At 42.2% G+C, this 18,777-nt stretch overlaps 1 protein-coding gene across 1 annotated transcript; it reads left to right on the top strand.

The window, feature by feature from the left end:
* Window positions 1-7,140: 7,140 nt before the first annotated feature.
* LOC139461139 (peptide-N(4)-(N-acetyl-beta-glucosaminyl)asparagine amidase-like) lies at window positions 7,141-17,345 on the top strand. Its single transcript, XM_071242688.1, has 5 exons — window positions 7,141-7,362; window positions 9,273-9,590; window positions 10,631-11,834; window positions 12,863-12,973; window positions 16,385-17,345. The coding sequence occupies exons 1-5, from the start codon at window positions 7,141-7,143 to the stop codon at window positions 16,555-16,557; spliced, it is 2,028 nt and encodes a 675-aa protein (XP_071098789.1). The 3' UTR covers window positions 16,558-17,345.
* Window positions 17,346-18,777: the final 1,432 nt, after the last annotated feature.

Genomic DNA, 18,777 nt, shown 5'->3' with positions numbered 1-18,777 from the left:
GCAAGCAGACAGCCGGAGTCAGGCTGCATCAGATTGAGAGTTAACGGACTGTAGGCGTAATGATGCTATAAAAAGGAAATTTGTCTAAATATATCTTCCTAGCACGATAAGACGGGTTTTGTTTTTAAAAATGAATTTCAAATCATGTTGCAAGAAGAGAATGCGGCCGATACCCTTTTAATGTTTATATATACAAAAGTGTTTTAAAGTATTGGTGCAGTATATACAAATGCCTGAAAGTAGATATGTCTAAAAAATGTTATAATAGGATGTTTCAAGCAGCAGAAAATGGGAAAATTAATTTGGCTTCAAAAGTAAAACATATTATCTTTTCTGTGGGATTTGGTTACATATGGGAGCAACAGTTGGTACATTATAGAGCAGCTTTTATCGCAGAATTCGTAGTTCGCGTAAACGCAATATAGACAAGATTGGCACGATGCGCTTCACCAGGGCGCCAAAACAAATAGTAATGCCCTTTATAAACTTTCCTTCTGCTCGGGATTTTACCTTAAAGTTATAACAGTTTAAAAATTTAGAGTAGCCCTGGCTAGTTTTAGATGTAGTTCACACTAAATCAGGAATATAGAAAGAAGAATATTATATATTAGGCAACCAAGAGAACAATCTCATTAAAATCAGATCTAAGTTCTCGCTGCGCTAAACAAAGATCTGAGGACATCCAATTACGGGTCATGTCAGAACGACCTTTCGCGAACTTTGACCGACAACTGAAAGTAGCTTTCTCCAGCTTTACGGCACTCGTTTCAATCTGGCGACTTCCATTTCCAATCTCATTAAAATCAGATCTTTGTTCTCGCTATCGCTAAACAAAGATCTGAGGACATCCCATTAAGGGTCACGTCAGAACGACCTTTCTTCCAACCAATCAGAGCGTCGCTTACCAGATCATGAAAGTGACAGTCGGAATGTGTTTTCTAACCATGCAACAACGAAACATTTAAAAGAGGGTATTCCGAACGACAGTTACGGGTTTTATGATTATACCCATACAATCTAGGCCATCTGTAAGCCATTCCAGAGTGTTCTTCTTATCAGTTTTAATTTTTTTAATCGAGAATACGTCAAAATATGTTTCGAACCTTAGTCGCCAGTTTGAAACTAGTGTCGTAAAGCTCCATAAAGCTACCTTCGGATTGGCTAATGTCGATTTCTTGTCAGTCATTTCATTGGTCGGTCAAAATTCGCGAAAGGTCGTTCTGACGTGACCTGTAATGGGATGTTCTCAGATCTTTGTTTAGCGGTAGATCTTATTTTAATGAAATTGCTTCCATTTTAGTCGTACGGGGCGTAACTGTCGTTCGGTAAACACCGTGTTAACGTTTTCGAGGTTGCATGATTAGAAACTCATTCCGACTGCCACTTTCACGATCTGGTAAGAGACGCTTTGATTGGTCGGATGAAAGGTCGTTCTAACGAGACCCGTAATGGGATGTCCTCAGATCTTTGTTTAGCGATAGCGAGAACTAAGATCTGATTTTAATGCGATTGCCAAGATAACTGCGGGTGTGTGAATTTTGTAATTGTAACACTATTGAAGATGAGTTTCACTTTGTTATGCTTATAATGCCGTTAGGGCAGAATATATTAGTCAAAGATTGTATGATTACCCATCTCGTTATAAATGTAATCAGTTGATGTTCTCCTCTGATCCATGCACAATTATAAATCTTGCAATGTATATTTATCATGCAATGTTCTGGAGACTATGTAAATTGAATTAACATAGTATATATGTATTACCCTCTCTCCAAGATGACGTGTATGTTTAATGGGCCGATGACCTCATCATAGTCCTTGAAAACCCGTGAATATCCGGGTTAGAATAGGTTTTCAGCAACCCCGGCTTGTCGTAAAAGGCGACTACGCTTGTCGTAAGAGGCAACTAACGGGATCGGGTGGTAAAGCTCTCTGACTTGGTTGATGCTTGTCATCGTATTCCAATTGCGTGGATCGATGCTCATGATGTCAATCACTGGATTGCCTGGTCCAGACTTGATTATTTACAGAATGCTGTCATATAGCTCATATATGGGTTGCTGAAGACGTAGTCTACCCCGGATCTTCGCTAGGACTACGATCTGGAACGGCGGTAGGGTTAAGATGGGGAATTTCAAAGTTGTTCAATGGAGGAGGAAGGGTCTGGGCTCATTACTGGCCAAGGCTTTCTATTGATGCTGTGCTGCAGCAGAGAGGAGCATTGACGATTCGTGAACTGGGAGCACGAGCGTTGTTGTCCTGAAAAACACGCCTTGCAGACGGGACAACAAAGGGTGTCTGTATGGTGTCAATACTGTACAATTTGGGGTGGGATTCGCTCACTCATAATGATGCATGCCACCCCAAAACCATAGCCTATCCACCGCCAAATCTGTCATGAGGTCTCAGGTAGACATTGGCTTGACGTTCATTTCGACGTCGCACGACACGACCACGCGTATCAATGAAGCACAAGATGAATCGGGACTCATCTGAAAAAAACCATGACATGACAAGCGACGATTACCCCAGTTTCGACTTTGTGTGCACCACATGACGTCTGTTGGCAATATGACGATTTGTAAGGGCGGCATAACTAGTGGTCTTTGACCTGGAACTCTATGATCGGGGTCGATCGTCAATATCTTGGGTTTGTTGGTACCTGTTTGATAGTCTGCTAATCGCAGACCTTCCTTGAAAGTGGCAAAATCAAGAATGACGACACCCGACGCACGTATGTGGCGCTACTGTGTGACAACTGCAAACTATAGGATGTGTTATTGTGTTAAGATCTACCGACATAAACGTTCTTGCATAGGATGTTTGTCATCAACACGTATCTTTGTTCTAATACTTGGTATTAACATATATATTTCCCTTCCCTCCCCTCCCCCCACACTACATTTTTAAGAGTTTTAGATTGTTGTTACTCAAAAACCTTTTTGACTGTCTGCTAATATTGAGAGAGAGAAAATCAATAATATATATGAATCAAGCAGTGAATATTTACGCTATAGTTATTCTGTAAAAAAATAACGTCTCTGCCTACACCGGAAGCGGAAATGGGTCTGAAACATGGTCTGGGTATAACACCAAAATGTGTTGGCAAAGCAAATGCACCAAAGCATGACTTTCTGGAAATGAAATACCGAAAAGCCTTACATATAGGTTTCGAGTCGGGCGTATATATTTTTTTCAGAGAGTTGTCTCTTACATAATTGTTTGTTTTCAATAAAACAAAGGAATCTTTTTGTCATTTGGGTCCATGATTAAATTATATTATTTTCGCTTTTCTTTGTTGTTCAACGTCGCAGCGGCGGCAAGTAAATAATCGATCAGCGTGATTGATATTCCCAACGATATCCCATAGGGGATACGGGGATACGCAATCAATTAAGTCACCGAGACGCTCCACCCAAAGCACGGAATACCCCCCGGGTAAATGAGTGAGTGAGTGAGTGAGTATGGTTTTACGCAGCTTTTAGCAATATTCCAGCAACATAACGGCGGGGGACACCAGAAATGGGCTTCACACATTGTACCCATGTCGGGAATCGAACCCGGGTCTTCAGCGTGACGAGCGAACGCTTTAACCACTAGGCTACCCGACGGTCGTCTGATGAGGTCACGTGTGATTTGACGCCATTCTTCTTGGAGGGCCAAGATCAGTTCTTGTCGGTTGGCGGGAGAGTGTGGTCGTTGTCGAACACGACGATCCATCAAGTCCCAGAGGTGTTCTAGGGGGGACATGTCGGGTGAGCGTGCAGGCCACGGCAGGACGTTGACGTTGTTGGCTGCGAGGAAGTTAGTGACAATTCGGGCTGTTTGGGCTCTAGCGTTGTCATGCTGATAAATGACACCACGTGGCTGCTGTTGGAGAAATTGTAGGACAACTGGACGAAGAATGTTATCCATGTAACGCGGAGCAGTCAAGTTTCCGTCAACGATGACCAGCTGTGTCCTCTCCTGCCCACAGATCCCTCCCCACACCATGACACTCCCTCCACCATATGGTACGACCTCCTGCACGCAACACGCCGCCGTTCGTTCACCCCTTCGGTGGTAAACACGTTGTCTTCCGTCAGCCCTTAACATACAGAATCGACTTTCGTCAGTGAAGACAACCCTCTGCCAGTCACGTCGTTGCCAACGTCGTGCAGTCCGGGCCCATCTCAATCGCAGACGACGTGTGTTCCTCTAGATGGTCGCAAGTACTGGGTCACTTGGTACCAGAGCACTGTGTGTTCCGCTAAATGGTCGCAAGTACTGGGTCACTTGGTACAAGAACACTGTATTTCCCTCTAGATGGTCGCTAGTACTGGGTCACTTGGGACCAGAACACCGTGTGTTCCTCTAAATGGTCGCAAGTACTGGGTCACTTGGTACAAGAACACTGTGTGTTCCTCTAGATGGTCGCAAGTACCGGGTCACTTGGTACAAGAACACCGTGTGTTCCTCTAGATGGTCGCAAGTACTGGGTCACTTGGTACAAGAACACTGTATTTCCCTCTAGATGGTCGCTAGTACTGGGTCACTTGGTACAAGAACACTGTATTTCCCTCTAGATGGTCGCTAGTACTGGGTCACTTGGGACCAGAACACCGCGTGTTCCTCTAGATGGTCGCAAGTACTGGGTCACTTGGTACAAGAACACTGTATGTTTCTCTCGATGGTCGCAAGTACTGGGTCACTTGGTACAAGAACACCGTGTGTTCCTCTAGTTGGTCGCAAGTACTGGATCACTTAGCACAAGAACACCCTGTGCTCCTCTTGATGGTCGCAAGTACTGGGTCACTTGGTACAAGAACACCGTGTGTTCCTCTAGATGGTCGCAAGTACTGGGTCACTTGGTACAAGAACACTGTATTTCCCTCTAGATGGTCGCAAGTACTGGGTCACTTGGTACAAGAACACAGTGTGTTCCTCTAGATGGTCGCAAGTACTGGGTCACTTGGTACCAGAACACTGTATTTCCCTCTAGATGGTCGCAAGTACTGGGTCACTTGGTACAAGAACACTGTATGTTTCTCTAGATGGTTGCAAGTACTGGGTCACTTGGTACAAGAACACCGTGTGTTCCTCTAGATGGTCGCAAGTACTGGGTCACTTGGTACCAGAACACTGTATGTTTCTCTAGATGGTCGCAAGTACTGGGTCACTTGGTACAAGAACACCGTGTGTTCCTCTAGATGGTCGCAAGTACTGGGTCACTTGGTACAAGAACACCGTGTGTTCCTCTAGATGGTCGCAAGTACTGGGTCACTTGGTACCAGAACACTGTATTTCCCTCTAGATGGTCGCAAGTACTGGGTCACTTGGTACAAGAACACCGTGTGTTCCTCTAGATGGTCGCAAGTACTGGGTCACTTGGTACAAGAACACTGTGTGTTCCTCTAGATGGTCGCAAGTACTGGGTCACTTGGTACCAGAACACTGTGTGTTCCTCTAGATGGTCGCAAGTACTGGGTCACTTGGTACAAGAACACCGTGTGTTCCTCTAAATGGTCGCAAGTACTGGGTCACTTGGTACAAGAACACTGTATTTCCCTCTAGATGGTCGCAAGTACTGGGTCACTTGGTACAAGAACACTGTGTCCTCCTCTAGATGGTCGCAAGTACTGGGTCACTTGGTACAAGAACACTGTGTGTTCCTCTAGATGGTCGCAAGTACGAGGTCACTTGGTACAAGAACACTGTATTTCCCTCTCGATGGTCGCAAGTACTGGGTCACTTGGTACCAGAACACTGTATTTCCCTCTAGATGGTTGCAAGTACTGGGTCACTTGGTACAAGAACACTGTGTGTTCCTCTAGATGGTCGCAAGTACTGGGTCACTTGGTACAAGAACACCGCGTGTTGCTCTCGATGGTCGCAAGTAGAGGAAGCAGAGGAAACACTTACAAGGGTGGGATTTGGCATTAAGGTAATAGAATTGTGATACAGTTTCTATTTCTTACTAACACATACACAGATTTGTAAATATTCATAAACTTCAATCCCGAATTAATCTAGTTTTAACCATTAGTCGTTTAATAAGCACCATATCAAAAGATGTTTGATAATCTACAAATACATAATACATTACTTGTAGTTATTTTCTAAAAGGAACTTATTAATAACTAACCATGTTCAGTGAATCCGAATGAATGAATGAGTTTATTTCAGTAAAGAGGCCACCGGCCCATTATACAATATGGATTCAGTGGATTACAACAATAGCAGGCGCCAGATAATACAAGTGATATACAAAGTGAAACAATTGAATCATTGCATACATTTGAAAAACTGTTATCGTTTCCTAAAAGCAAGAAAAATATACTTAGCTAATTTACAAATAATATGTTCATTTTGGAAAGACATAAGAGTGCAAAATTGATGAAATGAAGGTTGTGAATGGTAATACTTAGGTATAAGACTATTTCTTAGATCTGAATAAAATTGACATTCAATGCAAAAATGATACTCAGTTTCAATTACACGGACTACACAAAATGGACATAAGCGTTCATCTCTAGAAAGACCAATTTTTCTACCTTCTTCAAGCATTAGGTTATGGCTAGAACAACGGAAAGAACTAAGAGCAAATTGATGAATCCGAATTGTACACCAGAAACTAATCTGTACGAGTCAGATACGTCAGCTATAAACTTGTATTCCAAACTTATATACATGAATAAAAATAAAATTTAGGACCAGATGATTTTTTTCTTTAATTGGTAGTTATATTTCCATTACCGTGATACGATCATTTTAACTTGAATGTTGAAACTTTTGGAGATATTATGCTAGGTCTTCATTTCTAAAGTAGAGTATACATATATAAGCTCGCTAAATACTGTTTATTCCTAATACAGGATAGTTACCATCCCCAAACATACTCGAGTGATAACCTCTATTTATGGTAATGGCAAGGGGTCAGAAAGTCACAACGTCGCAACGTGAGCAAGGAAGTTAATTCCGTCAGTTGTTGCCTTTGTTTAGACTGGTACCGTGTCCTCGTTGCGCATCCATTGTACGAGAAATCATGTTCCACACATTGTTATCCGACATCGTATAATCACAAGACTCATAGTCACAACACTGCTGCGAGTTTTGAATCATGGACCCGGAAGTGACCCTATCACGTGACTCATCACAGCTATGGCCTCTACGTGGGATTCCGTGTCCCAACTTTTGACGGACAATTCTAAGGAAATTTTTATCGAAACGTCCGAGTTATTGATTAAATTTGCCAGCAATATCCTAAAGAAACCGAATGAGGACAAATATAGAAAGATCCGGTTGGGAAACCCCATCGTACAGTCGAAGATACTCCCAATTAGTGGCGCTTTGGAAGTACTGTTTGAAATGGGATTCTTAGAGGTGCGATCACATTATCTGATCATTGGAAGTCATTCACTTACCACAACTGGCATAAGAAATATAGGGAATGGTTTGTTCCGTATTTAGTCAACTACAATGTTTGACTGATATTTGAAATGTGGTAACTGGTACAAATCATGCGAGATTTGATCACTGTTTGTTTTTGATCAGTTCAAGTTTCTTACATCCTTGATTGAATGTACATGAATCAGATATGATGGTAAATCGTTTTCTATATGACTCTTTCATTATTGCAGACAGTTAGCCAAAAATAACCCTCTCACTTTGTAAAACAGTGTGCCGCCTCCGTGGTCTAGTGGTAGAGCGTCCGCCCGGAGAGTGGAAGGTCCGGGGTTCAATCCCCGGCTGCGTCATACCAAAAGACGTTAAAAGATGGTACTTGTTGTTACCCTGTCTGGCGATCGACATTAAGCTAAAACAAGGACTGGTTGGACTGGTTGGCTCGGAGTCAATATACTGTGTCTGAGTGGGGTATTCATGTTAAACTGCGGCATGGTATCTCAGTGAGCTAGCACCATAAATCGGCATCAGTCCAGACTAGTACAAGCAGCCACACACACACACGTGCATGAACGTCGCTATATAAGTGCAATAATCTTGGATGCGACGTTAAACCCAATTTCACCTCACCTTGTAAAACAGTGCTTTGAAATAGTTCAATCTGAGTGAGTGTTTGTTTCTCTCTCTCTCAAAATATAAATGACCGCCTGCTCAGTACCATCATTAGTTTGATCTATGTGGGTGCATGCTTCCTAACAAAATTAAGATATCGTACATGTTGTTACCTTGCCTGGAGCCTGCATTAAGAGGCTATAACAAGTACTTGTAGGCTCGGAGTCAGTATACTGTGTCTGGGTGGGGTATCCCCCACACACATACACAAACTCCAGTGCATGCACATCACTGTGTTAGATCGGAAGCCTAGATGACACAGCGATGATGTCTTGAGTCAAGGTGGTTTATTTGGGGGATATATTTGACAACAATACATGTACATGCGCACACAGCAGCTCTCACAACCACACTAACACTAACTGTCATCTCCCCAGCAACCTACCTACATTAAGTCACGTATATAATCACATAGAACATTACTTACCAGTTATATGTTACGCTGGTGAAATCGAATGCGATCACTCGCTGGGCGTCGCCATCTTGAATGGAGTCTCGCTCTCGCGATATTTATGAACTTTTAACATTTAACAAGTGTATAAGTGAAATAATCTTGAACGCAACGTTATACCCCATTTCACTTCATCTGACTATACAGTCATCAGCATGATCAGGGAAGAGTCCAAGTGAACAATTGTAGCACTGCGACTTTTGTAACAGAGACTTACAACAGTTATTGTACTATAATGACTGTGTGGAAAGGGCCCCAACTTCATGTTCATGTGGGGGGCACGGGTGGCCGCGTCGTCTAAGGCACGGCGATTCCCTGTGTAGAGTTGCGTCCCTTGGGCATGCCAGAAACCTATGATTGTGGGTTCAAATCCCGGTTCGCTCCGATAATGTTTCTAGGTTTGTCAGCACCATACCCATGCTAGTGGGTGTCACCATAGTGGTAAATGTCTGAGACCTGCATCACTTCTGGCTTTTCTCCTACATTTAGCTGACACACTGTGATATAACTTGAATACTGTTAAAAGCGGCATTAAACCCAACTCACTCACTCATGTTCATCTGACCAAGTGACAAACTCAGCTAATCAGGATAATGGTTTTGATAAAGAGAGTCCCAGCCAACACACCCAACTATATTTAACCATGATAATCAACCTAATACCTGGGTCAGATTGAACAAAAAACAATGATTTTTAATGATGGCCTACAATTTCAGGATGAATGTCATATCTATTTGGTCTACATGTCAAATGTTGTTTGTTGCAGGATGGAGAGTACTTGACGATGCCGATTGGCTCAGGACTCAACACACTCCGTCTCATCTATTCCGAACTGCAGTCTCAGCGCAACAAGCTGGGTGCGCCTGTACTTGACAATGTTGCCTCTGTCAACCCCCAACTTATCACTTCGGTTCCACAGTCTCCAGCTCAAACTGCATCCATTGCTATGTCTACACCCTCTATCTCGACGCAAGCTCCCAGCAGTGCATCAACAGCAACATCTACACCCTCTCCATCCACTCAAGCGCCCCGCAGCGCTGCGACAGCATCTGCTCAACAGACCGTGTCATCACAGGATATTCATGTATGTGTGGCTTCCTCAGTAAGGGTAGCATGTTTAAACATGTCCTGCAGTTTCAGATTAAGACTGCCTCTGTGGTCTAGTGGTAGAGCATCCGCCCAGAGAGCGGAAGGTCCGGGGTTCAATGCCCCGCCGCGTCATACCAAAAGAAGTTAAAAGATGTTATTTGTTGTTACCCTGTCTGGCGATCGGCATTAAGGGGCTAAAAGAAGGACTGGTTGGCTCAGTCAGTATTCTGTGTCTGAGTGGGGTATTCATGTTAAACTGCGACATGGCATCTCAGTGAGCTAGCACTATAAATTGGCATTTGTCCGGACTAGTACAAGCAGCCAAAGTGATTATAAGTGAAATAATCTTGGACGCGACGTTAAATCTCTGATCAGATTAAGTCAATTTAGTGACAGTGTCAAGGGATCTTGTAATAACCCTAATTTTAACAGTTAACAACTTCTACATATTACCCAAACTAAAGCAACACAGCAGACAACATCAAGGACCCTAGAATCCCTTTTCATTGATTTTGCTGCAATCAAATGGCATTACAACGTTGTCAGGATTTTATAAAATTTTGATATGACAATCTTCTGGATCATTTCCGTACCTGAAGAAAAATCTTTTGGAAACTGTGGAAGCATTGTACATGTTGTACGAGAAACTATATCATTCTAAACCCTGCTATTAACTATAATCATTTCAAATGCTGAATGGTTATTTGATAATAATTCTTTGAGACAATTATCCTCAAATGTCTTCTAAGGCTTTGGAAGAGAACACAAGCACTGCAGTTGTTAAAAATATCCATTTCTCCATGACCCATTACATGTCACTTCACTGTGTCTGTATGCTGTAGAACATGGTTATAACAATCAAAGAATAGCATGCTGGCAGTTAGGACTATCTATGTTAAAAGTACTGTCTGCTTTCCTACATATTATCATATTTGCTACATATTATCATATATATTATACATTATGATCTGAGTGTGTAATGGATGCACTAGAAGTTATTGGTAGTCTTATGAATTTAAACATTTTACATTATAGGAAATGGAGTCAGTCTTCTTCAGCAAGATTCAGAGCTCACTGTCCCATGTGTTGATGTATGAGGATCGTTCCCTGCAGCAGAAGGCAAGGGAGGTAATTCCACTGGAACAGCTCCAAAAGGCAGCAGACGCCAACTGGCGGAACCTGATCCAGGAGTGCCCAGCTGGCCGTGGCGAGACTGCTCTAGACAGACAAGACACTCTTCTGTTGGAACTGCTTCGATGGTTTAAAAAATCCTTTTTCCAGTGGGTGGATGCTCCTCCATGCAATGCATGCGGGGCCGAGACCCGACTCGTGGGTGGAGTTGATTCCTTACCTCAGGAAAGGATTTGGGGGGCATCTCGAGTAGAGAACTATCGGTGCAATTCTTGCCAGCAGTTCACACGCTTCCCGCGTTACAACCACCCACAGAAACTCCTGGAGACGCGAAGAGGTCGTTGTGGGGAATGGGCCAACTGCTTCACTCTGTGTTGTCGAGCAGTGGGCCTCGAGGCTAGGTACGTCTTGGACTGGACTGACCATGTGTGGACTGAAGTGTACTCGGATTCACAGCGGCGATGGCTGCACTGTGACCCTTGTGAAAATGTCTGTGATAAACCCTTGCTTTATGAAGCTGGCTGGGGGAAGAAGCTGACGTATGTCATAGCTTTCTCCAAAGACGAAGTGCTGGACGTTACCTGGCGGTATTCATCTAAACATTCTGAAGTGCTGATGAGAAGGAAAGAATGTCGTGAAAACTGGCTGTGTAGTGTCCTTACACGACAGTGGAACAAGAAAGTCAATGCTTTGTCTACGTCCAGAAAAAATGAACTCTTAAATCGCCTGATTGTAGAGCTGGTTGAATTCATCACTCCTAAAACAGCAGACGGTAGAGGCTTGTCAGGGCGTACTACGGGGTCACTAGCATGGCGGCAGGCTCGTGGGGAAATAGGGAGTGCTGAAGGTACCAGTTCAAGTGGTTCATTCATTTTCACTCTGACACAGGAAGAGAAAGAACGGGAGGTGTGTCATGTTCAGTATAGCTGTGCTGAGGACAAGTATGTACGCTTGTCGTCGGGTAACTCGGAGACGGTAGGCTGGCAGAGTTGCGTACACAAGGCGTCATCTGTGTTCAGGAAGGAGGAGAGAGACTGGAAGATGGTCTACCTAGCGCGGACAGAAGGAGCTGCTCGGGCATCTGTATCATGGAAGTTTGACTTTAAAGGTCAAGGTCCTTCACTATAGCACATTTTACGAGGGACACTCTTTGTATCATACTGTTAGGTTTTTATTTCGTCTAAATGTATGTATTATTAAAATATAAATTCCTGTCACGATATTGCTGGAATATTGCCGATGTGACATTAAATAATCTCACTCACTCACTCACTCACTCACTCACTCACTCACTCACTCACTCACTCACTCACTCACTCACTCACTCACTCACTCACTGATAAATTTAATCATAGTGAGTGAGTGAGTTAGTTTGGTTTAACGCCGCTTTTAACAGTATTACAGTTATATCTTGGCGTGTCAGCTTAATGCGGGAGGAAAGCCCGAAGTGATGCAGGTCTCAGACGTTTACCACTTTGGTGAAACCCACGAGCACGGGTATGGTGCTGACAAACCTAGAAACATAATCGGGGCGAACGGGGATTCGAACCCACTATCACAGGTTTCTGGCGTTCAAGGGACGCAACTCTGCACAGCGAATCTCGGCGCCTTAGACGACGCGGCCACCCGTGCCCCCTTAATCATAGTGTCTCCATCATGGCATGGGCTTCCTGCTTCACCTTGAACATGGCATAGTAAACGTTTAACATGTTAATGTGATTAATGGAGGTCAATCTTTAAATGTGTTATGTTATTGTAGAGGGATTTTTACTGTCATGTTTAGACTATTCGTATGATATGTGTGTTGTGGCTGTTGTAGAGCTGTCAGAAAGTACCAAGAGCCATGATAACCATGATAACACGATTTGTATTGTGTCTGTATATCAACAAATAGTTCCTATGGTTATTAGATTATGTTAAGTGTCTGTAACCATAGTAACTACTTGGTCAAACACATTTACTTACATTCAACGATTACTACCATTGATCATGTTCAAAGTGAAACATGATATTTTGTTGTACACAGAAAAAATATAATGTACCCATAGTTTGGAAATGGATATGACAATAGGCAAAATTTTTGTTGCATAAATATTGTTATGAGAATGATTGTAAATTGTTTTCATATTATTCCAGACAGTGGTTTGCGAGTCAACCGGTGCCTACTGAGGGCGGACAGTTCTGTGTTCGAGAGTGGTCAAGTGATGTGGACGATCTGTGGTGATGACAAATGTATCAAAATGAGAGGTATAATCTTTTCTTCTCTACACCTACTGGACCCATGTAGATCCGGGGTAGAATAGATCTTCAGCAACCCATGCTTGCCGTAAAAGGCAACTATGCTTGTCGTAAAAAGCGACTAACGGGGATCGGGTCGCTGACTTGGTTGATGTATGTCATCGATCCCAATTGCGTGGATCAATGCTCATGATATTAATCACTGGATTGTCTGGTCCAGACTCGATTATTTACAGACCGCCGGCATATAGCTGGAATATTGCTGAGTGCGGCATTAAACAACAAACCAACCAACCAACCACACCTACTGAACCTATTAATATCAGTTTCACGTCTATTCGACATGTCCATAGATACAACAATGTAAACTTCTCATTTTAAACATTCAAAATGGCTGCCACTGAAGCTTTAAAAAAAACAAAGAATTTGTTCTCAGATAATATCTTTTTGATATATAGTGCAGGTTGGCGGTGGTTTTTTTTGTTCACGTGTTGTTTGCTTGTTCAAACTAGTATGTAACCAAATACAGATGTGTACCATCAACCTGAGAAAAGGACCTACCTACATCATGTACATAAACAAGCATACAAACTCCTATTGCCACCAAGAACATAACCGGAGATGCTCAGTAAAGCTGTTCGCATGTAACGGGATTTAACTGTGTACTATATTGGATCGCATTGTTAAACTATTAGGATTTTTTTTTTGAAAATGGAATTAAAAACGAAACGTGTGACAGACTTTGTGATGATGCGGGCGGTGCCTGAGAACCAAGACTATTATTTTATTTAGCCTTCGAAAACTTTCGTGCCAACCTCTTTAAAACAATTGGACATACAGTTGTTCTCAGATTAAGACATGTTGTCATGTTGCTTATTAGAAATAGGGTGTTTGTAATCAGTTGTATCCAGTTATGTCTACTTCCATGCTGGCTGTACGTGCAACTGTTAATGTTGTTGTGTCGTCATTGTGTGGGTATGACAGCTGTGTACACCATAATCTGGTGCTGATGCAAGGCACCTGGTGAGGCAGTAGGTGAATACTGGACATTGAACATTGTTTGTTGAAATCAGGTCCGTATCTGCAAGTGGTAACTTCTATGATTTGATATTAGGAATTGGTCTCTTGCTCATTTACTATTGACATGATTCAAGTTTCCCATGTTGGGATGCTACTGGTCTGCCATCTTCCCGAGTCAAGGGAGTTAACGGACTGTAGAAGTCCAGTTTCCACCCTTGCCGAACGAAGCTTTTCCAGGCTTCATCGTAGCACCACCAGTTGCTATTACGAGTTATGTCCCTTCTATGTCTTTCCTATTGATCAATCAGATTCAATCTCTCATATTTTTCAAACAAAATGGCAGCACCCAGTCAAGACGATATGAACGAGATTCAAGATTTATTTTGTAATAAAACAGGTCTTACTCAGCAAAGTGCATCAAAGCATTTGAGCACCTTGATTAAAAATATGAAATGATTTGCAAAATATCTGCCGACGCCCAGTTAACAGTACACATACTTTGCAAATCCTGTAGTCGACTGAAATCTGCACGTTGAAATCCATATTGTTTCAGACCGGATATCTAGTTGGTTACGCGATTTTGATTGGACTAAGCGTAGACTCATTAGTCCAGCCAAAATGTAAATCTGGAATTCCAGCCTAGTTCGGCATGGGTGGAAACTGGACTTTTACGGTCAGTTAACTCCCTTGCCTCGGGAAAATGCTGGTTTGCTAGGTGTGATACACATGCTGTATTAGCTGCTACACCGTCACCTTTGTGTTTCCCTGTGTGGAGAAGACAGGCTCTTGAGAGGATCTGTTCCTACATAAAGGAAACACAACACATATATATTTAGCTGACACATGGCCTGAGACATCCTTGATCATCATGTCTCTATTCTGGTACCATGATTACGACATGTACACTGAACCTAATCACCATGTTCACCAACACACGACCCATGAAGATCCGGTGTAGAATAGGTCTTCAGCAAGCCATGCTTGCCGTAAAAGGTCTCTATGCCTGTCGTAAGAGGTGACTAATGGGATCGGTTGGTCAGGCTCGCTGATTTGGTTGACACGTCATCAATCCCAATTACATGGATCAATTCTCATGATGTTAATCACTGGATTGTCTGGTCCAGATTCTATTATTTACAGGCCGCCGTCATATAGCTGGAATATTGTTGAGTGCGGCATTAAACAACAAACAAACACCGACATAGCTTTGTTTCCGAACTGACGTCATAACACAGGTTCTCTTTTCACTAACCTAGCACAGGATTGTTCTGACCCATGAGCTTGAAATCAATAACCAGTCAAAAGCCTCTTCTGACAGTGTTTATCATGGATCTACAGAGCTCCAGATAAGCTGCGTATCTGCGTAAAATACGCATCAGAAATGCAGAAATACGCAGTAAAATAAAATCCCAAGCATATCAAATACGCAACGAACATTACAGATATGCTACAAAAAGTAAAACTTGTGCATATCATCAAAATATTGTGAAGTAACCCTGCGTATTCGATTAGCAAATCAGCAACTTATTTTGAAATTATAAATAGGCATTCCGTCAAACTTGCCAAACGCCACGATGACAGTTACATCATGATCATTTGCCATCACACTTTCTTGTGGAAGTATCGTGGTATTTTTGAGTCTGTAAAGCTCTCAAACCGACACGACACCAGTTTGAAGGGACTAGATGAATAGTGTTTTTAAATATTTAACTTAAATGCCCACATGTGTAAAAACTAGTGGGTAACAGAAATTTGAATACCCAGATAGAATTACTCATACCCAATGATTTTAAAATGCGTGGGTAAAATACCCACAAGACCAAAAGCTTATCTGGAGCTCTGGATCTACTTTCCAAATTGTGCCCTCCTTCCTTGCGAGCCTGATATGTTTGAATCCAAACTATGGTGGCGAATTGGTTCAGCATGTCCAGAGTGTTTATTATAATAGAATGGAGATTAAAAACACCGGACAATCGAGGATGGTTCAGGGAGTGACCTTTTGTATGGAAGCATATCCTACATCTTTTTAACAAGTGTCATGTTTGGACATTTGTTTGTTTTATAATACCAACTAGAATTCCAAAAATATGAAAAAGTTTGCTCTTTCATCGATCCCAATTGCGTGGATCGATGCTCATGATATTAATCACTGGATTGTCTGGTCCAGACTCGATTATTTACAGACCGCCGTCATATAGCTGGAATATTGCTGAGTGTGGCGTTAAACAACAAACCAACCAACCAATTTGTTTAACTATTGACAGTCATGATATGGCTGAAATATTGCCGATGTGACTTTAAATTTTAACTCACTCACTCACTCACTTCATCATAAATACATGAAGCCCCAACTACACCTATAGCACATTAACTGTAAGGGCTTTGTAATGGATGTTGCAGGTCCTGAACTGGTGACCTTGAGAGAGGTTGATGTAAAGGGATGTCTGACGTTGACGATCACTGCGGACCTGAGTGGGGGCAACGGGGACAACGCCTGGCAACACACACAGCTCTTCAGACAGGAAATGAATGCTGATAACTCTCCCTTTGAAGTAAAGATATCCCTGGCTTAATTACCTAGACATGGTGAAACTGCAGGATAGTTGGCTAAGTTGTGACACACTTGATATATATGATTGATTCAGTTTCAGGAAAGAAAATCATGTTATAGAAGGGAAACTTGCTTTTTGTTTGGTCAGGGGAGACATGATGTTGAAATTTGTGGAGGATTTGTGTGAATGATGTTATACATCCCGGTATCGGGGCTCGCTTTAGCTATGTAAAACATGCACCAGTGTAACCTATCATTGAAAAATGCAACCTGATATTTTTGTCAACATGCACCAAATGCATGTTAAATATTTGTGTGTATCTAACTCTTACTTTTCCACATAACAACAATCTTGGAACACATTCAGTTCCTCTGAGGTATATTTACCATACTACATCGATAATCTGTGTTCTGCGTATCTTTTCATGCTTTGGTGGGCTTGACATCATCAAACTGTGGGTACTTCAAGATTATGTGATCATGTTCCTATTACGTTTTACAGCAATACTTCTTCAATTTATGTGACACTGGCAGCAGACCAGCCTATGTTTCATCTTCAATAAATTTATGGGACCAGGGTGCAGCCTGGTTTTGTTTGGTGCAACTGGGTTTTCATGTCAACATGCCGATGGTGCAAGTTAAATCAGGTTTTTAAATCGAGCCCTGTGTATCACTTTCAGCATCTGTGAGCTAGGTTTCTTTGTAGATGTTCCGGTGCCGGGTCTTATGGCTGCAGAAATGAATCCTTTATCCCCCGGCCTACGTTTTCTCTGATTTGTCTATGAAGTAGAACACTGGGCACAGTTTCAGTGTATGCAATATTCATCTCATTAAAATAAGATCTTAGTTCTTGCTATCGCTAAACAGGGATCTGAGGACTTTCCATTACAGGTCACGTCAGACCGACCATTTTCACCAACCAATGAAAGGACTAACAAGGAGTCGACGTTAGCCAATCAGAAAGCAGATTTCTCGTGCTTTACAGCACTAATTTCAAATTGGCGACTACGCTTCGAAACATATTTTGACAAATTCTTGAATAAAAATTTGAAACCTGAACAAAAGAACATTCTGGAATGGCAAATATATGGTCTAGATTGTATGGATTCAGTCGTAAAACCCATAACTATCGTTCGGAATACCCCATGTTAAAGCTTTCAAGATTGCATGATCAGAAATCACATTCCGACTGTCACTTTCATGATCTGGTAAGCGACGCTCTGATCGGTCGGATGAAAAGTCGTTCTGACGTGAGCCCTAATGGGATGTCCTCAGATCTTTGTTTAGCGATAGCGGGAACTAAAATCTGATTTTAATGAGATTGATGCAATATTCCATAAGGCTTTCATGAGAAAACACTGGGCTAGGGGGTGGTTTTCTTAGTAGACAGCCAAAGTGGTTTAAGAGATGTGGTAAGTTATTGAATATTTGTAATGGGGATTGAGAACTTATGTTATTTTTGTTACTTGGTTTATGGGTCTGCTGGCCCTAAAAACAGATTTTAATTGCACTGAAAAAGATTTTTGTGTGTTCAATATAAGTTAAGTGTCAGAGGAGGGTGAAAATATGTCGCTTGCTTGCCCCAAGCCCTCAATGGATTCAGTGTGTTATGTCCAGTGTAGGATGAATGTGGCTTATTTATGAAACAAAAGTTGATGTGTAATTAACATATATGTTTTTATAACAGTGTTAGCAGCACTAAAGGAATAGTTGTACACTAGCCATTCTTTTTAAGGAGATGTGTGCAGTTTGTTAGGAAATTTTTAAACTTACATGATAACATGTATGGTTCTTGCCTGTATGTAGGGCTGCAACGGTTAGGTTCGGTGCACCGAGAACCGGTACTTGTCGTCTCGATTCGATCTTCGATCTACAATGTCTAGATTTCGATTCCGTTCATGAGGTGCCCAGCCTAGAGTCTGACCCACTGAGTTGGTGGAGGGTGAGGGAGGGAAAGTATCCCTTGTTGTCAAAATATGCCAAACAGTGCCTTGGCACACCTGCCACAAGTGTTTCTAGTGAGAGGGTCTTTTCAACAGCCGGGGATGTTGTGACTGCTCAGAGGGCTTCCCTCAGTAGTGACAATGTGGACATGCTTGTGTTTTTATCCCAAAACATGATCATCCCTGATGACCTGATTGACCTCACAGTCTGAGGTGATGAGTTTGTCCTGTTGGTGCACAGTGTTGCACTGTTCAATAAAAAAGTTAAAGTAAATACACGTTTTGTTACTTATTTATGC

Source organism: Haliotis cracherodii, unplaced genomic scaffold, assembly GCF_022045235.1.
Source record: "Haliotis cracherodii isolate W230 unplaced genomic scaffold, xgHalCrac1.p SCAF_1, whole genome shotgun sequence".
In the NCBI taxonomy this organism is placed as follows: domain Eukaryota; kingdom Metazoa; phylum Mollusca; class Gastropoda; order Lepetellida; family Haliotidae; genus Haliotis; species Haliotis cracherodii.
Note: the sequence above shows the minus strand (reverse complement) of the source record. Positions and strands in the feature narration are given on the sequence as shown.